Source organism: Panicum virgatum, chromosome 9N (assembly GCF_016808335.1).
Source record: "Panicum virgatum strain AP13 chromosome 9N, P.virgatum_v5, whole genome shotgun sequence".
Taxonomy (NCBI): Eukaryota; Viridiplantae; Streptophyta; class Magnoliopsida; order Poales; family Poaceae; genus Panicum; species Panicum virgatum.
Window position 1 is genome coordinate 7,370,263 of NC_053153.1, and position 19,904 is coordinate 7,390,166.

Sequence of the window (19,904 nt, forward strand, 5' to 3'; positions counted from 1 at the left end):
GTGCATATATGGTGATGCACCCATCACGATTTACCATCCCTACTTACAAGACATCAAGCCAGAAGCTAATTTTCTTCCCATTTCCAAGTGAGTACTTAGCTTCAAGCATCTTCTACATGTCTGTCCCACTCCCACCTCTATCAACCTTCTCCAGGATTTTCCCGCAAAAAAAAAACCCTCTCCGGGATTGTGAACCTCCTCTGTAATTGCATTGGAAGAAACTTTTGTTGCCTAAATATTTCTTCCTTATGAGAGCAGCTGCCTCAGTACCACCGCGCCCGTAGTGGAGTCAAGGGCGGCACCGGTCCTTATCACCGAGGCCCTGATTGGTTGGCTGCGTGATCCTTGCGTGATCCTAGCCTGGCTCGTATCTGTGAGCCAGGCTCCTATGAGCCAGGTTGAGTGCATACAACTTCTTGTTTTTGGTTGTCTGTACATGTCCAGCCTGATTGAGAAGAGGTGTTTGGTTACCTGTATGTGTCATGTCGCATGAAATAAGATTAGAAAAAATAAATGATTTTATAATGTTTAGCTTATGGAGTTGTATGTTAATGATTGTAGTTTACCTTCGTAAAGCTTAATCTAATTTAAAATATATTAATATTACTTAATTTACGCTAATGATGTACTAATAATATCATTAGTAGGCTAATGCCTAGCTCCCACGAGCCAGGCCTGCCAGAAACAACCGATTCTGGCATTCCAGCTAGCCAGGCCCATCTTGTGCGGCTGCACGCGGGTCGGAGCCAGGCCCGGCCCCCTGTCCACTTGTCCAGCCATCCAATCACTCACTGCGTGCATCCGGGGAGCATGGCTGGGGTGATGCGCTCAACCAATCACCCCATGAATATCATACGATCCCACCCAACCCTTTCTTTTTACGGCTTAGAGCAGGTATTATGGTAGCCCGATAGCCGAGGAAATCTCACAAGGAGTGAGAATAGAGGAGAGAGAATGAAATGGGCGGGTAGCAAAACGCCAGTTTCATGCGGGCAACTACATCTCCCGCTCTTATTGGTCTGCAGTACTAGTGAGCAATAAATAGAACATGTGCCGATGAATAAAAAAAAGATCAGTCACTTTGGATGGATGACATGGCGCTGCTCTCGGCCGCCAGCGGGCAAAATCTATTAGCCCTGCTCTTATCAGGTTGAATACATGAGCTACACTGATTAATTAGTCGGACAATGCAATTGATCTGTTCGTAACCCCATAGTGCAGCCGTTTTCTATGAACTCTTGCACAAATTGGTGACTGCCCAAACACAATAGAACACCAGGAACACATCATAGGACTGTAGATCAGGCTGGGGTTCCCAGGCCAACTACTCACTCGCGTAGCAGGTCCACAAGCTTTTTAAAGTTCTCGTGCGAGGACCCCCCTTCGCCGACGCACCGGCGAGCCGCGTCCCTGAACAGCCGCGCCCTCTCCCTGATCTCGCCGTCGCCGACGACCTGCTCCACCTTGCTCCTCAGCTCCTCCTTGGTCACGACCCCCTCCGCGTTGGGGGACGCCGCCAGGCCGGTCCTCCACACGCCGGTGATGTAGCTTCGGTTCAGGTACTGGTCGCAGAAGTAGGGCCAGCACAGGAACGGCACCCCGTTCCGCAATCCCTCCATAGTCGAGTTCCACCCGCAGTGTGATACGAAGCACCCCACCGCGCGGTGCGCCAGGACCTGCATGCCACAATGAAAACGGAGCAACCGTCGTCCATCGATCAATCTCTGTCTCCCAACAGGCAAGCAATAGCTAGTGGTAGCACATGACCTGCTGCTGGGAGCACCAGCTGACGATCATGCCTCTGCCGGCGACGCACTGGTGGAACTCGGCGAGCCACGCCTTGCTGAGGCCGGGGGTGAAGTCCGGCCGCACCACCCACAGGAACGGCCGGCCGGTGAGCTCCAGCCCCTCGGCGAGCTCCTGGAACTGGCGCGGGTCTAAGATGGCCATGCTGCCGAAGGCCACGTACACGACGGAACCGTTCGGCTGCGCGTCGAGCCACTTGACGCACCGCTCGTCCTCCGGCAGGAAGCTGCCGACGGGCTTCCGGAGCTCCCCGTCGGCGAACAGCGGCCCGATGGGCAGGATGCCGGGGAAGAGCTTGAACGCGCCGGCCTCGGCCTCGTGGAAGGAGTTGCCCACCGTCATATCGGCGAGGTCGTTGAGCTTGTTGTTCCGGGTGACCAGGTCGAAGATGATGTGCTGGCCCTCCGGCGCGCCGGCGTTGTTCCACGACAGCTGCGACGTGTGCAGCGCCGGCATCCCCGGGGCGAGCTGGAACATCTCCTGCCGCCGTGGCAAGCCTGCAGAACGCACGGCACGCACGTTAATTAGATTTTATTTTTCTTTTTGGTGAAGGAACGTCCGTTAGAATTCAGTCCACAAGCGGCGTGCGACAAATTTTCAACGTCTCTATTGTCCACTAAAGTTGCAAGTTGCATACTTGCATTAGTTCAGATTGTCTCAGCTATATATTGACCGGTAGTAAAAGATTTAGGTACGAATAAAAGTGAACGCACAGGGTAAAAATATCAGTTACCCTTGTCGTCGATGAGTCCGTCCTCGATCAGCTCGGGGATCTTGAGCATGATGGCGAGGCACGCCGTGGCCGCCGGCCAGAAGGACACGACCCGGATGCCGAACTTCCTGGCGACCTCGAAGGACCAGCCCATGTTGACGTCGCCGACGAGCCACTTGACCCTGGGCCGCCCGGCGGCCTCCAGGTCGGCGATGAGCCGCTCCAGGTGGCCCGGCATGTGGCGCGTGTAGGCGTCGATGAGCTTGTTGAGGTCCTTGCGGTCCTCGTCGCCGGCCAGCCCATCCGGGATGGACGCCAGGCGGATGCCGCCGCCCAGCGCCGCCTCGCCGCCGGACGCCCGCAGCGCGGTGACCACCATCGCGTGGTCCACCTCGGTGTTGACGAAGGTGACCTCGATGCCGTGGTCGACCAGGCGGTGGGAGAGCTCCATGAGCGGCGTGACGTGGCCCTGGCACGGCATCGGCAGCACCAGGACGTGTGCCTTGGCCATGGCTCAGCTAGCTAGACGCCTAGACCCTCCTGCTTATTGGTCCCTCTCTCTCTCTCTCTCTCTCTCTCTCTCTCTCTCTCTCTCTCTCTGTCTCTCTCTCTCCGAGAGGTGGCGACCTGCTGGGAACCATGCACTACAAGAACAGTGGCGTGTGGTCGATAATCACTGCTTTATAGGCAGACGGAGGAGAAGATAATAATCTCTTTGGGATATTTTTTCTGGCTCACCGGCCAACTCTTGACTTGCACCGCTGAGCGCGTGGTACACCGAGCTAAGAGGGTCAGCTGGGAGATAAACTTTGACGACGAGTCCCAGTTCATATATGTGGCAACAAATAAGGCAGTGTACTTGGATCAGTATGATGCCATATTGTTTTGGCACCTTGTTGTTGGGATAAAGACACTAACAAATGCAATATTTAATCCCTCATCTTGTGATGACCATTGAGAAAGACATCTACCAATAGATATGCAGCGGAATAATTAGAATCACATGTACAAGTGACACAGCAATTTACGTGGAAAAACCTCCTCAAGGTGAGGAGTAAAAACCCATGTGACCAATCGGTCCACTCCAAGCTTCCACTATAATCAACAAATGGTTATAAGGAGTCTTCTTTAGAGCCTCTAGAGGATTACACCAGCAGCAACACATTCACCATGATACACTTGGCATCAACAATAATAACAGCCACAACTATATATATCAAGAGGTATGACAACTGTCAACAGAGAAGTCACAGATTATGTCCCCTTCGGTAATCAGTTCATATCTCACAAACCACAGCTCCACTATGAACAAATTTTGGCAGGCAAGTAGATCTACGAGTCCTCTGACTACTGACAAAATTTCAACTCAATCGGACACCGTTTGACCACCCAAATAAATCATCTACTGAAACTACTCTGTGCTGAAACTGCAGTCACCCGAACTGACAAAACCCCTATCAAATCTGATGCTCTCCTCAACCAATCCTCAAACCAACAGACCAGATCGAAGTACTCTAAGTGTAGAACGAGCTCACCAAGTTTGGCGCAAATCCAAGCACTTTGAGCCTCCAATCACTGATTTGAAGCAGATCAGGTCACAGCCACCAAATCTGGACAGATTTGCTTCTCCTTCTTCCTTCTCTCTTCTCTCTAGTTGTGTTGTGTGTGTTCTGCTCCTCCACCACTCAAATGACGGGATGTCCTGAGTGGAGTCTAGGGTTTTTCTTGTTCTCTTTACTCCCTTTAGGGGTATCCTCAACTGTTGGATGAAGCACCACATCAACGGTGCACAAGCACTTTGGCTTATGGGCTGCTTAGCTAAGTTTGATGGGCTCCAAATCTTCCTCCATGTGGAGGGATAGCCCAACAAACCTCCCCCTCCCGACATCATGGAGGATCTCACTGCCTTTCAGCAGCCATGTCAGCAAGCTGGCAGCAAACATTGAGCTTCTCCTTAGTTACCACTTTAGTCAACATATCAGCCCCGTTGTCATTGGTGTGGAATTTCTCAAACTGCATTTGCTTAGAATTCAACACATCTCGAATCCAATGATAACACACATCAATATGCTTTGACCTTGAGTGAAAACTTGCATTCTTACTCAAGTGAATGGCACTTTGGTTGTCACAAAACAGCACATACTCATCTTGCACAAACCCAAGTTCATTAACAAACTTTTTCAGCCACAATAGCTCTTTGCTTGCCTCTGTCGCTGCAATAAATTCAGTTTCTGTTGTAGACAATGCAACACATTTTTGTAACTTGCTTTGCCATGATACAGCTCCCCCTGCATAGGTAATCAAATACCCTGAAATAGACTTCCTTTTGTCAACATCTCCGGCCATATCTGCATCTGTGTATGCAACTAACACAGGCTCACTACTCCCAAAACAAAGTTTTATATTAGTGCTGCCCTGGAGGTACCTCAAAATCCACTTCACGGCTTCCCAATGTGGTCTTTCTGGATTAGACATAAATCTGGTCATAGTACTAAACGCATGAGCAATGTCTGGCCTTGTACATACCATAGTATACATTAGACTTCAAACTGCTGATCCATAAGGAACATGCTGCATTTTCTTCTTCTTCGTCTCATTAGTAGAAGGGCACTACTTGGTGTTTAACTTAAAATGAGCTGCAAGTGGACAGCTCACATCTTTTGCATTATCCATCTTAAATTTGCAAAGTACTTTCTCAATATACTTCTCCTGAGATAAGTACAACTTGTTGGAACTTGTCTCTCTCAATTCTCATCCCGAGAATTTGCTTTGCTGGACCCAAGTCTTTCAAGGCAAAAGACTTGCTCAACTGTTTCTTCAGCGCTGCAATCTTTGAGACATTCTTGCCAACAATCAGGATATCATCAACATAGAACAACAAAATGATAAAATCATCACCTGAGAACCACTAGAAGTATACACAATGGTCTGAGCTACTTCTCTTGTAGCCTCGCTCCCCCATAACTGAGTCAAATTTCAAATACCATTGTCTTAGTGCTTGTTTCAGGCCATAAAGACTTTTCTTCAGTTTGCACACATAGTCTTCTTTGCCTTTCACAAGAAACTCCTTAGGCTGCTCCATGTAAATCTCTTCCTCCAAATCACCATGAAGGAAAGCTGTCATCACATCCATTTGCTCAACCTCCAAGTTGAGCCTAGATGCCAAGTCAAGGATCACTCTAATTGATGTCATTTTCACCACAGGAGAAAAGATTTTATCAAAACCAACACCTTTCTTTTAGCTGAATTCTTTCACAACAAGCCTGGCCTTATACCTTGGATGCGGCGTGTGCTCTTCTTATTTGATTCTGTAGACCCACTTGTTTTTCAAAGCCTTCTTGCCCTTGGGCAACGTCACCAACTCATATGTATGATTCTTATGAAATAAATCCATTTCTTCTTGCATAGCTTTCATCCACTCCTTTCTATGCTCATCTTCCATTGCATCTGCAAAACACTCAGGTTCTGAACCATCAGATAGTAACACCACATACTTATCTGAGGGATACCTGGTGGAAGGAACTCGATCTCTGCTAGATCTTCTGAGTGGAATTGCTTGTGGATCTTCTGGTACTGGTGGCTGCTGATCCGGATCATCAATTTCAGCATCAAACTCATGCGGATGGGGAGCATTTTCATCACCTGTGTCGTGCACATCATCTTGGGCATCATCTGCAGCATCACCTTCAACTTGCTGTGGAGCTAGAGATGCAGGAATTGGGTCTAAATCAACCAATGGTTCTTGCTGAGGAACATGCACCTTTGTCTTCACAATATCCTCAATAGTCTGATCTTCAACAAATACAACATCACAATTTCTCACAACTTTCTTTGCAACTGGATCAAATAGTTTGTATCCAAACTTATCCAATCCATAGTCAAGGAAGATACACTGTCGTGTCTTAGTATCAATTTTCAACCTTTCATCTTGAGGAATATGAACAAAGGCCTTGCACCCGAACACTTCAATTGATCATAAGAGACATCCTTGTTATATCAAACCCTGTTAAGAACATCTCCCTGCAAAGGATAGGACGGTGAGAGATTAATAAGATAAACTGCAGTCATCAAAGTCACCCCAATAGCTCTTAGGTAGTTTTGCATGTGACAGCATGCACCTCACTCTCTCCACAATTGTCATGTTCATCCTCTCAGCAATACCACTTAGTTGTGGTGTCTTTGGAGGTGTGAATTGGTGCCTAATCTCTTGCTCTTTGCAATGTGCATCAAATGGCCCAATATACTCTCCGCAATCTTTTTCTCAGTTTCTCTCTCAACTAAGGCTTGGAATTGCTTGAACATACCTAGCACTTGATCTTTGGACTTCAAGGGTAAAGCCCAAACTTTTCTGGAGAAATCATCAATAAAAGTGCAAAGTATTTAGCACCACCAATTGATCTTACTGACATTTTGCAAACATCTGAATGCACCAAGTCCAGTAACTCTGGCTTCTTGTGAGGAGGTAGACTCTTGAAAGCAACCCTGTGTTGCTTCCCAACTAAACAATCTGCACATTTGTTCAAATGTACACCTTTCATCCCTTTCAACAGATTTTTCTTCGCTAGCACAATCATCCCCTTCTCACTCATATGCCCAAGTCTCTTGTGCCATAAAACACAAGGGTCTTCTTTCTCTAATGCATTGACAGAAACACTAGAGAGGTTAGCAGAAACATGGTACAAAAGTGAAATTTTGTTACCTTTTGCGACTACCGTGCTGCCCTTGGTGAGTTTATACTGTCCATCTCCAAATCTGCTAAAATACCCATCTGCATCAAGCAATCCAACTAAAAATATGTTGAGTCGAAGTGCCTCAACATGCCTCACTGACTTGAGGACCAATTTGGTACCATTAGCAGTCTCTAAGTGCACATCTCTCTTTCCAATGATGGCTGCCCTATCATTGTTTTCTATCTTCACAACACCAAAATCACCTGCTGTATAGTTTGTGAAGTACTCTCTATGAGATGTAGCATGTATGGTAGCACCGCTGTCCGGTATCCAAATCATCTCAACACCATTCACATGGTTGATGGCTGCATCATCAGAAGCTACAGCGATCTTCTGCTCGACAGTGGAACAAGAACAACCCTCATTACCTTTATTTTCAGCATCAATGACAATCATCATCTCATCAACTGCATAAGTAATGCGACCAGCATCACTGTCACTATCACTATCTTGCTTCTGAGCTTCCTTCTTTTTCTTACCCTTTTCTTTTTTCCATTTGCGGTATTGCCACTTCTTGTGTCCCTTCTCATGGCAGTGGTAACACACCACTTCACTATTTATGCCTCTTGACTTGCTTCTACTTTCAGCTACACTTTTCCTCGGACCTCGGCTCATATTCCTCCCCCATGACTCGGTGACTAGCACCTTAGAATGAGAAGAGATACTTTCCTTTTTAGCAATTCTTATGGTTTCTTCATTTAGTATCTTGGTCTTGACAAGGTTCCAAGTAACAACACCATTAGGGGCTGAATTACAGAGAGTGACTTTCAAAATCTCCCAAGTGTCTGACAATGAGCCAAGTAGCAGCAAAGCTCTAACCTCATCTTCAAATGAGATTTCCATCGAGGATAGCTGATTTATAATGTCTTGGAATGCATTCACATGATCAGCCACAGGAGCACCTTCTCGGTATCTCAGATTCATCAATTGCTTGATCAAGAACATCCTGTTAGTACCTTCCTTTCGGGCATACAACTCCTCTAATTTTTTCCATAAGGTACGTGCATGTGTCTCATCACTGATATGGTTCAAAACATTATCATCAACCCATTGTCGAATAAAACTACAAGCTTGACGATGAAGAACCCGCCAATCATCATCGGATTTATCATCCGGCTTTGCCTCAGCAAACACTGGCTTCCAATACTCTTTGACATAGAGCAAATCCTCCATCTTACCCTTCCAAGCTTGGTAATTTGTACCATTCAATGAGATCATCCGCTGGTATTTGCTTCCATCTTCAACACAAGGCAAATCAGCAAGTGAGTCAAGTTGAATACAAGCTGAAACAATATGAATTTATGCTCTTGATACCACTTGCCTTCGGACCGCTATTCCCGAGCATTCGACTTTCAGTCCAATATGGAGAGCAACAACAAAGTGATACTTGGGCCATCTCTCCCCAAAAGACCAGTCCCATGGGTGAGCAACTCCCTCACACTTATAAGTTGTGCTACTCCACTCTCCACAAGCAAGGTGGGATTATTCTCAACAATCTCCCCCTCACACCTTGTTGTGGAAATTCCCCATCACAACACTTTGGCGTGGAAATCGTTCATCAAGGCAATGCATTTCGTGGAAATCGTTCATCGAGGTAATGCATTCCGTTGCTTTTCTTTTTGGACATTGCCCCATCTTAGATATGTCAGGAATACAATCTGGGCTCTGATACTAGTTGTAGGCGCAACGGCACCGTGCGACACGCGCCTCCGGACCGCTATTCCCGAGCGTCCGGCTTTCAGCCCAATATGAAGAGCAACAACAACAAAGTGATACTTAGGCCATCTCCTCCCAAAAGATTAGTCTCATATGTGAGCAACTCCCTCACACTTATAAGTTGTGCTACTTCACTCTTCACAAATAAGATGGGATTATTCCCAATACTTTCTCTAAAATCTGGACCGGAGCTGGTGCGACGGACACCGGTAGCGAGGAGTAACCTCAACTGAATGGTGTACATAACGGGGAGGTTAGCCTTTTTTTTTAGAAAAAAATGGAGCTCAGGAAAGTTGATCCATAGAACGTAACGTAACTTGTGTGAATCCCATCGGAGCCTTTGAAGTTATCCTCTCATTTTGCAACGTCGTTCCCAACTGAAGTTACTAGCAGCCACCAACATCATCATGTTAACACCATTGTAATCTTTGCCTCTTTCGCATGCTCGCCTGAATCAGACTGAAAGCGATGGGAATCTGCTATTCTGCTGCGACAATAATGCGAAATCAAACCGAACGGATCACAGAACATCCGCAGAGCGCATGCAGAGGTGCAGTGGCGATCCGGCAACAGCCACTGGCTGCTTGCGCCGCCGCCTCTAGTAATTCTCAAAGACGCAAACTGAGCCGGAGCGCAAGCCGCCGTGAGCGTCACAACCATAGTTTTAAATAGCGGGCTATGACAAATAGCGGCGTATTTTTTTTCCCCAAGGCTAAGAGGCCATAGCGGAGGTTATAGCGGGCTATGACAAATAGCGGTTTACTACAAAACTATGAAAAATACAAGTAATAGATGCACAAAAATATAGTAATTAGCGAATTTCATAAACATGAATATGTTTCTAGGGTTAAGGGTACATTACTTAAGTTGATAATAAAATAAAATTCATACAATCAAATATTCAGTTGCCCAAAAGACCAAAATAATAGCACCGAGCTAAGGATAAGGCTATAGCGACGCTAAAGCTACGCTATTTAGCATAGCTATAGCCCAATTTAGCGTCCATAGCTGCCATGGCGGCAAAAATACAAATAGCGTAGCGGAAATCCTCTAAAAAAAGATATAACGGAGCCACAATGGGACTATAGCCGGCTATTTAAAACCATGGTCACAACTCACAAGCAGTACTGATCCAGTGAAGTGCTTACTGTTCATCAGCTGATGCTCGCCGTGTTTTTGGCGGCTTGTGAAAAGATCGGGGCTTGTCAATTGTCAATCAGTCAATTATGCGGAGCCTCTCGTTTTGAAGAAAATCGCTCAGGAGTCCACAACCACAAATGTGAACTAAGGTAAATCTGAAGCAAAATATCCCAGCATTCGTGCCAACGAAAGTTATCGCATCAGCCAAAGGAGGAAAAAAAACTAGAGTCAAAAGAAAGAACAACGGTGAGGGGAGATGAAGCAAAAAAAAAACATGGATCAACATACCAGGAAGGCACCAAAGCTGTTTTTGAACACACAGTTGATGCGCTGATAGCCTAATAATAATGGATTTACAATAAAAATATTATCTAGGAGCGCAAGTGCTGCACAGTTTGCTACACATCTGTCGACAGATTGTCAAGGTTAAAATCTGTTGAATTTCATAGCTTCTTCTCTATCGACAGATTTTATGCTGGGGGTTATGATTTGGAGAATTGGTGTCCCCTGCAGACGAAGCTTCATGGGAGGCTAGCAGCCCGGCGGCGGTGGCGGTGTGTGGGCGGAGCGGCGGGAGGTGCTGATCGCCATGGGTGCTGAGGACAACCGGTTGGCCTCTATGGTAGCTGCGGGGGCGAGTGTGGCCAGGGGATTCGAGAGGTAGTGGTGGAGGCAGGAGATAGGGCACCGAGAGAAGGGAGATGCGGTGGTGGGATCACCGGTCGACCGCTCCACGGGGGCACACGTCAACGCCGAGATCACAGAGGTGGCGGCGGGGGCCGGGGGTGGAGGCAAGGTTTTTTTTTTACCGACCGTTCGGAGCGAACTGCCACCCGCCGGTTCCGGTAAACTGGACCGGTTTGATCGGTTACCGGAAAAAACCGACCAAATTCAAATTTCAAACAAAAAACGGCAGTTCAACCGGTTTCCACCGGTTAGACTGGTAAACCGGTCCGGTTTGAGTGGTAACCGGCCAAATTTAATTTTTTTCTTTTTTGATTTAAATTCAAATGCCCGCAAAGTATACTAAATGAATGTTTGTATAATATGTTTTAGCCTAAATGAACCCTCCAACCCTCTTTTGTACTACTTTTACATTAATACAATATATAACATATTTTACATTATATTTGTATACTTCAAATGCTCGCAAAGTATACTAAATGAACAAATATTTGAAAAAATTTGACACCATTAGATACGTCGCAACTTGAAGTATTTTTAGAATTTTTTAATTTTTTTTATTTTTTAAATTTAAATTTTGAATTGGGCCGGTTTGAAACCTGCCGAAACCGGAACCGATCCGGACCAGTAACCGTGGTTTCCGGACCGGTTCCGGTCGGGATTTAAAACCCTGGGTGAGGTCGAGAGCAGAGCGCCTGGGAAGAACACGTTCTCTCGTTTTGTTCTGTGGTCAGTAGATTTGGATCCTTGGATCTCGATCCAATGATCCAAAACGACAGATTTGAAGCCATTTTTCACGACAGATAAATAGACAGAAAAATAAATTATTGAGAATCATGCATGTACCGGTCCATTAATTGATGTCGTACAAATGACACGTGCTCAAATTGAGCATACATAAATGTCAGCACTGAGCCATCACAAATTGAGGCACCAAGAAAATTTGATTAGATATCCTATGAAGGATGAAGTGTGGTGTGCATCCATAGATTAGCGCTTAGTACTGCCTGGACGAGGGGGGCCAAAATAGTTTGTCACCAGACCCATAACCGCGAACCTGGAAAGATTAAAAGTTTCGGTGAACTTCTCTAGTTGCATATGCGATGACATAGAGAAACATTGTGATTTCTCAGAAAGAACAAAACCATAAATGAAAATCTGAGGAAATTAAGGACCAATAGTAGAAAGCAAAAGCGACCTAACTTCATGATGAATCAGGCTCTTAAACTACTACTTCTGCTAGCAAAACAACATACATAATTCACTTCATCATATCTAAATTTCCTTTCATGATATCTATCCAAACCCACCATGCTTGTAAGTACGAAGTCTATAAAATAGCAGTTGTTGTCACAGATACCCCTATAGAGAACAACATGCTACAATCATGTAACCTCCTCCATCCACATCATTAAAACAACAGTAAAGGGTGGAAATATTGTTAACTACACTCCTGCTTTCTAAAGCGAAAAAAATTCTTTTTTGAAATGCACTTCCCAAGGGGAAGGTAAAATACTATGAAACACTGTATAGCTAATTTCTGGCTTTGTTAACATGGCATCAAAGACATACAGCGTGTTTGGTAATATTGGTTTATTCATGCCATTTTGTAGATGAGCAATTGGGAACGTCCATCTAGAAACAGATTTTTGCTGACATAATATATTGAAAGCAGAACCCAAACAGAACATTTGAAAGCAAAATCCCAACCACAGAAACAAAGCGATGCCAAAAGAAGTGTGATTCTATGTAGGTCCCTCTTATTTTTTATTTTAAGGTATATGATATATCTTGCTGCATGTCAATTCTTTTAGTCTCTAGGTACCATCACAGTACACTAATCCTTATATCTTATTTCTATACAACATCAATCAATCAGTTTCCAGGGATTAGCAAATATAAACCATATTTATCACAACACCGATGAAAATGAAATGCAGACCTATAAGTGTATTACTGGCAAGGAAATTTGTATTTTGCAATGCAAAGACAAACCATTGCTAAATTTGGCTCAGGAAACATACAATAACAGCACATAATGTCATTTCCCATCTGGTTAATGCTTGCCTTTTGGTTTTAATGGTATATTGACAAACAGAGAAGAACATATAGTATCGATTATTTTCTCATGCCATAGGTTACTAATCCTACTTTCCCCAGGTAAAATGCTAAATATTACTGATTTATTATATTTTAAGTTTTCAAATTCTATAAATATACTAGAATAAAAATTAGTGATGAAGGTGTTTGGAGACCAACATGATTTCAGATTTCTAAATGAGAATATGATTGGAGGGTGTACTAATTTGGAGCAACACAACAGTTGTAGGTTGGGGAAGTTGAACCTTGAGATATGTCAAGCTGAAGTCTTAACCACAGCCCCTGGCTGGAAACTTTATTCAAATATACACTTGCCAGCGTCTGTACTAGTAATCCTCAAACTTGTTCAGACGTGCCGCAAAGGTAGGCCCTCAAACTATTAATTTAACTCTCTGAGTGGTACATCATAGTGTTTAGGGAGCCCAATCTGTAAATTGACAGTGAGGGCCTATGTGACTCTTGCGAACAAGTTTGTAATATTTAACAATGGTAGGGTGACTGTGACTCTAGACTCTAGAGCTCAATGTCAGGAAGCATCACTGTAACATCAGTAACAACGGAATGGCTTCAATAGTATACCAGCAGTAACATCTTAACAATTCCTATCAAGTGCAGCATAGTATAGGCAAGAAATGTTAGTCTTACTTAACCATGACACACATCAAACAAGCATTAACAAACTCACAAATCAAGGACCTCATATGGCAATAACTAAGGAGGGAAGATCTGAGTATACGCAAGTACTATATAGGCTCCTGAATTGCTGTATATGTTGATAAGAGTACAGAATGAAGAGACAAGTCAGAGTCAATTGGGATACTGACTTACTAAGGAAGCATGTGTTGCCATACAACTCAAGATTTCAACTGCATAGTATTTTTAGAAGCTAAACTCACAGTTCAATGCATAAACCTCAATCTCACAGTTCAATGCATAAACTTCAATTCTGTTAAGAAACCTCACATGAAAGCCATGGAGAGCTGCTTCAGATCATTCTCGAAGTTCTTCATGTTTGCCAACGACTGCGCGCAGAAGATGATGGCGATCCACGAGCACACCTTGTACTGTATACAGAAACCCGTCAGATTTCACATGAGCTAACACAGACCAAAACTATATGGCAGTGATAAATCCAGGAAGCCAAGCGCAGCATCACCATCAACAAATTACTCACGCGGCAACATACAGATCTACCACAAACTCGCTCAGATCCACACATCACTCGGAAATTGAACTCAGATCGGAGAGGGTGAGAAGGGGCGTAGCGAGGAGATGGTTGCGTACGCGGAGCATGACGCCGACGACGCCGAAGACGACGGCGAGGAAGCCCGCGTAGTCGATGGGCAGGTCCTGCGGCGACAGCTTCGGCGGCGCATACGGTTTCGCCGTCGACGGCTGCCGCGGATCGTTGCCCCCCGCGGCCGCCCCTCCCCACGACGACCCCTCCTTCATCTCGGATCTCTCCCTCTCGAAACTCTCTCCTCTGGAGATCCAAAGCAAAAAATCGAAGAGGGGCTGTGAGACAGAAAGAGAGATTAAAAGTAGATTTATACGTGGGCCCATACGTCCCGGGCCCGGTACGGCCCAGTTGGCGGCCCCCGCCCCCCGCGCGCCAGTTCGCCGACCGCTGAAGAAAAGTCAAAGCGCACGAGTCGGCAACTCGGCAGGCAACTTCCCCGTGTCCCACTTGCGCGTCTGCGCCCCACTCTTCTCCCCTCACTGCTGCTCTGCTCTCCTTGGCTGCGCCGCTCCCCGCTCCAAAACCCTAACCCCGGCGAGACAGCCCCGCAGCTGGGAGCGGGTCCAGGAGCTCACGGGACTGCCGAGTCTCCGCTACACTCCGCCTCGTCCGCGTCGCCGGTTGCTGGTAAAGCCTCGCTTCAACTCGCCGCGCACTTGGTACTTCCGTCGGTGTCTCATTTAGCTATTCTAGTGGTTGATTGGTTGCTTAGCTAGCCGTTCTGGTTATTAATCACCTTGAACTTGGAGGTGGCTAGCTGTTGGTTCTCCAGTGTGAATGTCGACGCCCTCGGGCATTTCAGAGCTCTGGGGTTTATTTGGTGAATTGGGGATGGCGCGTGCATTCTTTTGTAATTTCTAGCTCGCGGCTTGCAGCTCTTTTTTCCTTTCCTTATGCGTTATTTTCCGTTTTTATTTTCTCAATAGATGCGCGCGAGGTGATTTTTTTCATAGCTGATAAGATGTGAAATGGGTAATTCGGGCCTTATGATTGGTTTAGATTTTGTGGAGCTGCTCAATTTTTACTGGCTTGTTTAAATGTTTCGGTCTAATCATCTGCAGATGCTGATCAAAGCATGAGCACCACTCCTGTTTCAAGTTTCAGGGGCCCAGCCTCTTTGCAGTTGCAGCCCCAGTCTAGCACTTGTGCTGAAATTTTAGCAAATGTGGATGGATTCACTGCAAAAGATGTGTCGGTAGACCCAAGCACATTTTGTTTTCCACAGGATGCTAATCAGAAATACTATAATCGAGCTTTACAGCACAGTTATTCAGTTTCAAGTCAGGGATTTGAAGACCAAGGTCGTCTAGGTAGTGCTCCAGGGTTTGGTCTGAATAAGGATTCTGCGGAACTAGTAGGATATCAACAATTTGACCACTTTTGGGGGCCTCGTCAGCCTGGAGAGTATGAAGGAATGCAGATGCAAAATCTCAATGCAAATATCGCTCACCGGCATAGACCTTCTAATGCATCATGTCTTGATCATGCAGAAGAAATAACTTCATATGACAATGATGACAGAGCTGTCTCATTTGGAAGTAGTTGTAGCACGGGGGTAGCAAGTTATCCATATCGTACTACATTGCAAAGCATTAACCACTTTTCTGACACACGGGATGGGACTTGGGATGCTCTTATGCAAATGCAAGAGGCTTTGGAAGTGTGTAACAGTGACAACGGACTCAATGAAGAGTGCAGTGACTTGACTTTCAATCATGCAGAACTTTCAGGCGGACAAATCATGAAGCATCAAGTTGTTTGGGACAGTGGCTGTCTGACAAGCCCATCTTTCACCTCAAATTTTTCCCCCAACCCTGGTGATTCTGAGACCACCCTCGCAAATACCTCCACTGTATTTGGCTTTAAGAACTTTGCTGATCTCGAACATAATATGAATAACATCGAGCAAAACATATCATCTTTTGAGCTTCAACTGCCCCATCAGAAAGGGCCGACTGAAAGCTATATTAATGAAAGCCGAGGTGAAATGTATCCTACTGAATGTGGAACAAATCCTGGTCATGCAGAATCTTCTGGTTTTATGCCAAACACCAAGTACAGGCAAAATGATAGGTCAAAACAACTGTCAAGTTCATTTGTAAACAGTGCAGATGGATCTGTGGATAATAGCCCCAAAAAGTCACACCTGTATGAAAGTGAAGAGCAAATGGAAATTGATTCGCTTCTAAATTCATTTGGTGTATCAACTGATTCCCTTTCACAAACATATGGAATGTTCCAGCAAAGGTAAATTGAGTTGCTGCAGATTATTACTGATTAAAGCCTTGATTTCATTTTCTTGTTGAAATTTGAAACCTGCAACTTTCCTTTCATAGGTTTGGAATTGTACAAATACAAAACCTAAACACTTTCTATGTGCAGATGAGATTGTTAGTTTGTGATGCTGTATTACTTATACTGGTTCTTCACAGTAACAGCAAGGTGTCTGCAGCACTTATAAACATGAACAGGGGCAGAGCCAGGGCCCCTGCTGGGCGTGCTGTAGCACAGGCCTAGCTCAGATTGTCTCATGTAACTTGTAGTAGCTAGACCTAAGAACATTAGAATTCAGCCCAATTTTAGCTAGCCTTGCATTTTGTCTACTCATCAACCCCACTTGGAAGCCTTTTCTGGCTCCACAACATGAACAATTTCTATAAATAGAATTTTTGGTTTGTAATAAAAATATACCAGCCAAATACTTCATTGGCGATGGCTCTTGCCATTTCCAGTTAGATGGGTCTTGATAGCTTACTGTACAAGAAGCACATGGTAGCAAATAGTCCACATTTTTTCTGTGGAAGTATGGAGTGAGATATTCTGTCTGCCCTCAAATGTCACTGCACAGTTTGGTATTTTTGCATTGCAATCTGATTGAATGTGTAAAATTTTATGCAGTGACAATTTGGTTGAATTTGATATCAAACTGGAGGAAAGTGGTTCAGTTGCATGCTTTAGCAATACTACCACATATATGCAAACTGGGCCCCTGGAGTCAGCTGTATCTGATGGAACTTCTTGTCCTGAACAGTGTCACTCTACTACTCAAACATGTGGTTTATTTTATGATGCAGCATCACAGTGGCAAAATATTACGAGTTCTGGATTGCCTTTTCTGGGTTATGACAAAAACATTAGTGAGCCCAGTTCAATAATTAACCTGGGGGGAAATGGTAAAGGTCATCTGCTGCTCTCAAGTGACAGTGCTTTAGTACAGCAACAACAGAGTGTTGCTAATGATGCTAGCTTGGAAATAACAGACGATGTTGCTAATTCCTATCTAGAGTTCACTACTAGCTTGGATGGCCAATCTTGTCCCGTAGGGGCTTCTGCATGTCATGATGAAGAAATGGCAGACAAAATGGTACAGACAGCAGAACCGGACATGGTTGTAAATTTCCCCTTTGGTGTACATATTTCAAACCATGATGGACATTCAGACATGCAGCTACTCATTACACAGCCTACTCATGTTCAAGGGCCTATTCTGAGTTTGTCCAAGGGCCCCAACTTATCATGTATTGAAGGAACAGAGCTTAAGAATGTTGAGCTAACATCAACATGCAGTACCACACAGAATCACCAGGAGCTTAATAAATCTGAATGCTATGGCATCCTTCATTCCAAGTCTTTTGAACAAAATGCTCCTGAGAATATTAAAGTGGACATATACCACTGTGATGATTATAGCCAGATTGTTGGTCCTCAGAAGAGTACCATTCTCTCAGCGAGCAAAGATTCGCGCTCAAGTGTTCTGCCTGTTATCAAGTTTGATGGCAAGGTGGTTTCACAGCAGAAAAAACGGAAAAGGGCCACAGAAAATCTTTTAGCATGGCATGCACAAGTCATGGTTGGGTGTGGGAGCATGCATCATAGAAGGTGTGGATTTTGAATAGAGCTCACCTTTCCTTCTTTGAACAATGTATTTGAGTTTTTAGGTCTTTCTAGACCATTTGAGCTTTTACTTTGGCCTGCTTCACGTCTTTTGTTAAAAAATGTTTATGCCACTGCTTTTGGCTTGACGTACATGTACCAAGGTTCTGATGCTTGTTGTGTCATTTTGCACTGTAGAACATCGGAGTTGGATTGGGCTCGTGCTACCAAAAGATTGGTCGAGAAGGTTGTATGATTTTTTTTTTATGTTGTATAACACCCTTTTTCCGTTGTGCAAATAAATTTTCTCTGGTCTGACATGCTTATCGTGCATAGGAGGTAGATGGTGGGAATACAACAAAGGAAAGAAGCAGCTTTGGGACTCGAGCTCGGAAAAGACTTACTTTGACAACTAGCCTGGTTCAGTACATCCTCCCTGTTGTGCCAGCTAGACTGCTTGCGGCAAACATCACTAATTCTGGTGAAAGCACTGTATACCACCTTTCAAAACTGGCACTCAGTGAAGCATGTGATGCTGTTCTATCTTTTGTAAATCATGACATGTAAGCATTACTTTCTTTCTCTTGACTGTGTTTCCAGTTGTAAAAATAAATATTCCCCAAGGTTTTAGTATGTTCAGAGTTAGGAGTTACATTGAAACTAAAGAAGTAATTACTTGATTTTGATATAACTATGGATTTATTATTTACATATATTTATGAGGTTTGTGGCACTACGAAAGCTTTCTTATTGTGGTGTTTGGCCAGGCTACTAAACCAGACCAGCTCTTCTGGGAAGGAAGATTCTAAAGTCCTACCAAGAGTTCTGGAAACCTTCAATTCAAGGTTTGGCAAGCTGGAAAGTTCCTTATCAAGGTATGGTGTACCAATAATTAAACTAAAACTTGCTGTAGTATTTTTCTTCGATTTATCATGATTTCATAGTGTTTTTTACTTCCAGTCACTGCAATAATAATGATGCTCTTATTCTTATACTATCCTAATTTGTCATTCTTATGTGTTTCATGTGTATCTCAGTGCCGAGAAAGTGACCACGTTACATGATCTGGCGACTGAGCTACAGGACTTGGAGCGGTGGCATATTGTCCATCATCTTGCGAGATCGCGTGGATACGCTCATGGGGGCGATCCCTGTAATTCTGGGCTCGGCCCCTACACAGCAACTGTCAAGAGGCATGATGGAGCCGCTGCAGCACCAGTACATTTGCTGAGTGGCATCAAGTGTCGCTTACTGAACTAGAGCCTAGAGCGGTTCAGTGACAACTAACAAGTCCTCCCCTGTTTTGCCAAGTTTTCAGCAGCTGCACTTCACCGCAGTAGTGTAGGGCTGCTTAGGAATATATATAACCATAGAATGTACTGTCGTCCCTGTTGCCTTAGCCCGTAGGAAAAAAAATTAGACGCAACTTGTGGGTTGAAACGTAGGATTATGGTGATGTAATCTATTACGGGTTCTGTGATGAAATGTAGGAGCACGATGATGACGTCATTTTGCAAATGTAGCTATGATATGCTTTCGAAAGAGGCTAATATTACTGGTGGGGCCGCTAGTTGTCTGTAACTTGCAGATGTCGCTGTTCATTTCGGTTTCTGAGAGCTAGTAATTTTTAGTTCTTGGATTTGGATGTTAACGGAACATGGGCTAATTTATATAGATAATGGTTAACTGGTGGTTAGTGCCCATTAGTTCTATTTAGCCCACAGTTAGCCATGTTTAGTCCATTATCACATATAGGGATAATTTTTAGCTCCTCATTTTTAGCCGATCCAAACCGGACCTACTTATTATATTTTACACGAGATACTAAGTTTATTACATTATAGAGAAATAATATAATTCTCTGAAACAGGGTTACAGTTTTCTTAGACCTGCTACGGTTGCA

At 44.6% G+C, this 19,904-nt stretch overlaps 3 protein-coding genes and 1 long non-coding RNA gene across 4 annotated transcripts; 1 reads left to right on the forward strand and 3 right to left on the reverse strand.

The window, feature by feature from the left end:
• Positions 1–1,086: 1,086 nt before the first annotated feature.
• LOC120690052 (UDP-glycosyltransferase 83A1-like) lies at positions 1,087–3,235 on the reverse strand. The gene is made up of 4 exons (XM_039972572.1): positions 3,119–3,235; positions 2,540–3,082; positions 1,768–2,303; positions 1,087–1,676 (listed from the first exon to the last, which is right to left on the reverse strand). Exons 2-4 carry the CDS (start codon positions 3,027–3,029, stop codon positions 1,329–1,331), a joined length of 1,374 nt encoding a protein of 457 aa, XP_039828506.1. The 5' UTR covers positions 3,030–3,082; positions 3,119–3,235; the 3' UTR covers positions 1,087–1,328.
• A 6,532-nt stretch (positions 3,236–9,767) lies between these two features.
• LOC120690055 lies at positions 9,768–10,819 on the reverse strand. The gene is made up of 2 exons (XR_005681560.1): positions 10,393–10,819; positions 9,768–10,259 (listed from the first exon to the last, which is right to left on the reverse strand). It is a non-coding gene; the product is annotated as an uncharacterized LOC120690055 (long non-coding RNA).
• Positions 10,820–11,592: 773 nt separating this feature from the next.
• Positions 11,593–14,427, reverse strand: LOC120690058 (protein Asterix-like). Its single transcript, XM_039972575.1, has 3 exons — positions 14,173–14,427; positions 13,852–13,952; positions 11,593–11,845 (listed from the first exon to the last, which is right to left on the reverse strand). The coding sequence occupies exons 1-3, from the start codon at positions 14,338–14,340 to the stop codon at positions 11,779–11,781; spliced, it is 336 nt and encodes a 111-aa protein (XP_039828509.1). The 5' UTR covers positions 14,341–14,427; the 3' UTR covers positions 11,593–11,778.
• A 132-nt stretch (positions 14,428–14,559) lies between these two features.
• On the forward strand, positions 14,560–19,582 carry LOC120690056. The gene is made up of 7 exons (XM_039972573.1): positions 14,560–14,755; positions 15,190–16,375; positions 17,027–18,007; positions 18,200–18,248; positions 18,338–18,564; positions 18,769–18,876; positions 19,039–19,582. Exons 2-7 carry the CDS (start codon positions 15,204–15,206, stop codon positions 19,259–19,261), a joined length of 2,760 nt encoding a protein of 919 aa, XP_039828507.1. The 5' UTR covers positions 14,560–14,755; positions 15,190–15,203; the 3' UTR covers positions 19,262–19,582.
• Positions 19,583–19,904: the final 322 nt, after the last annotated feature.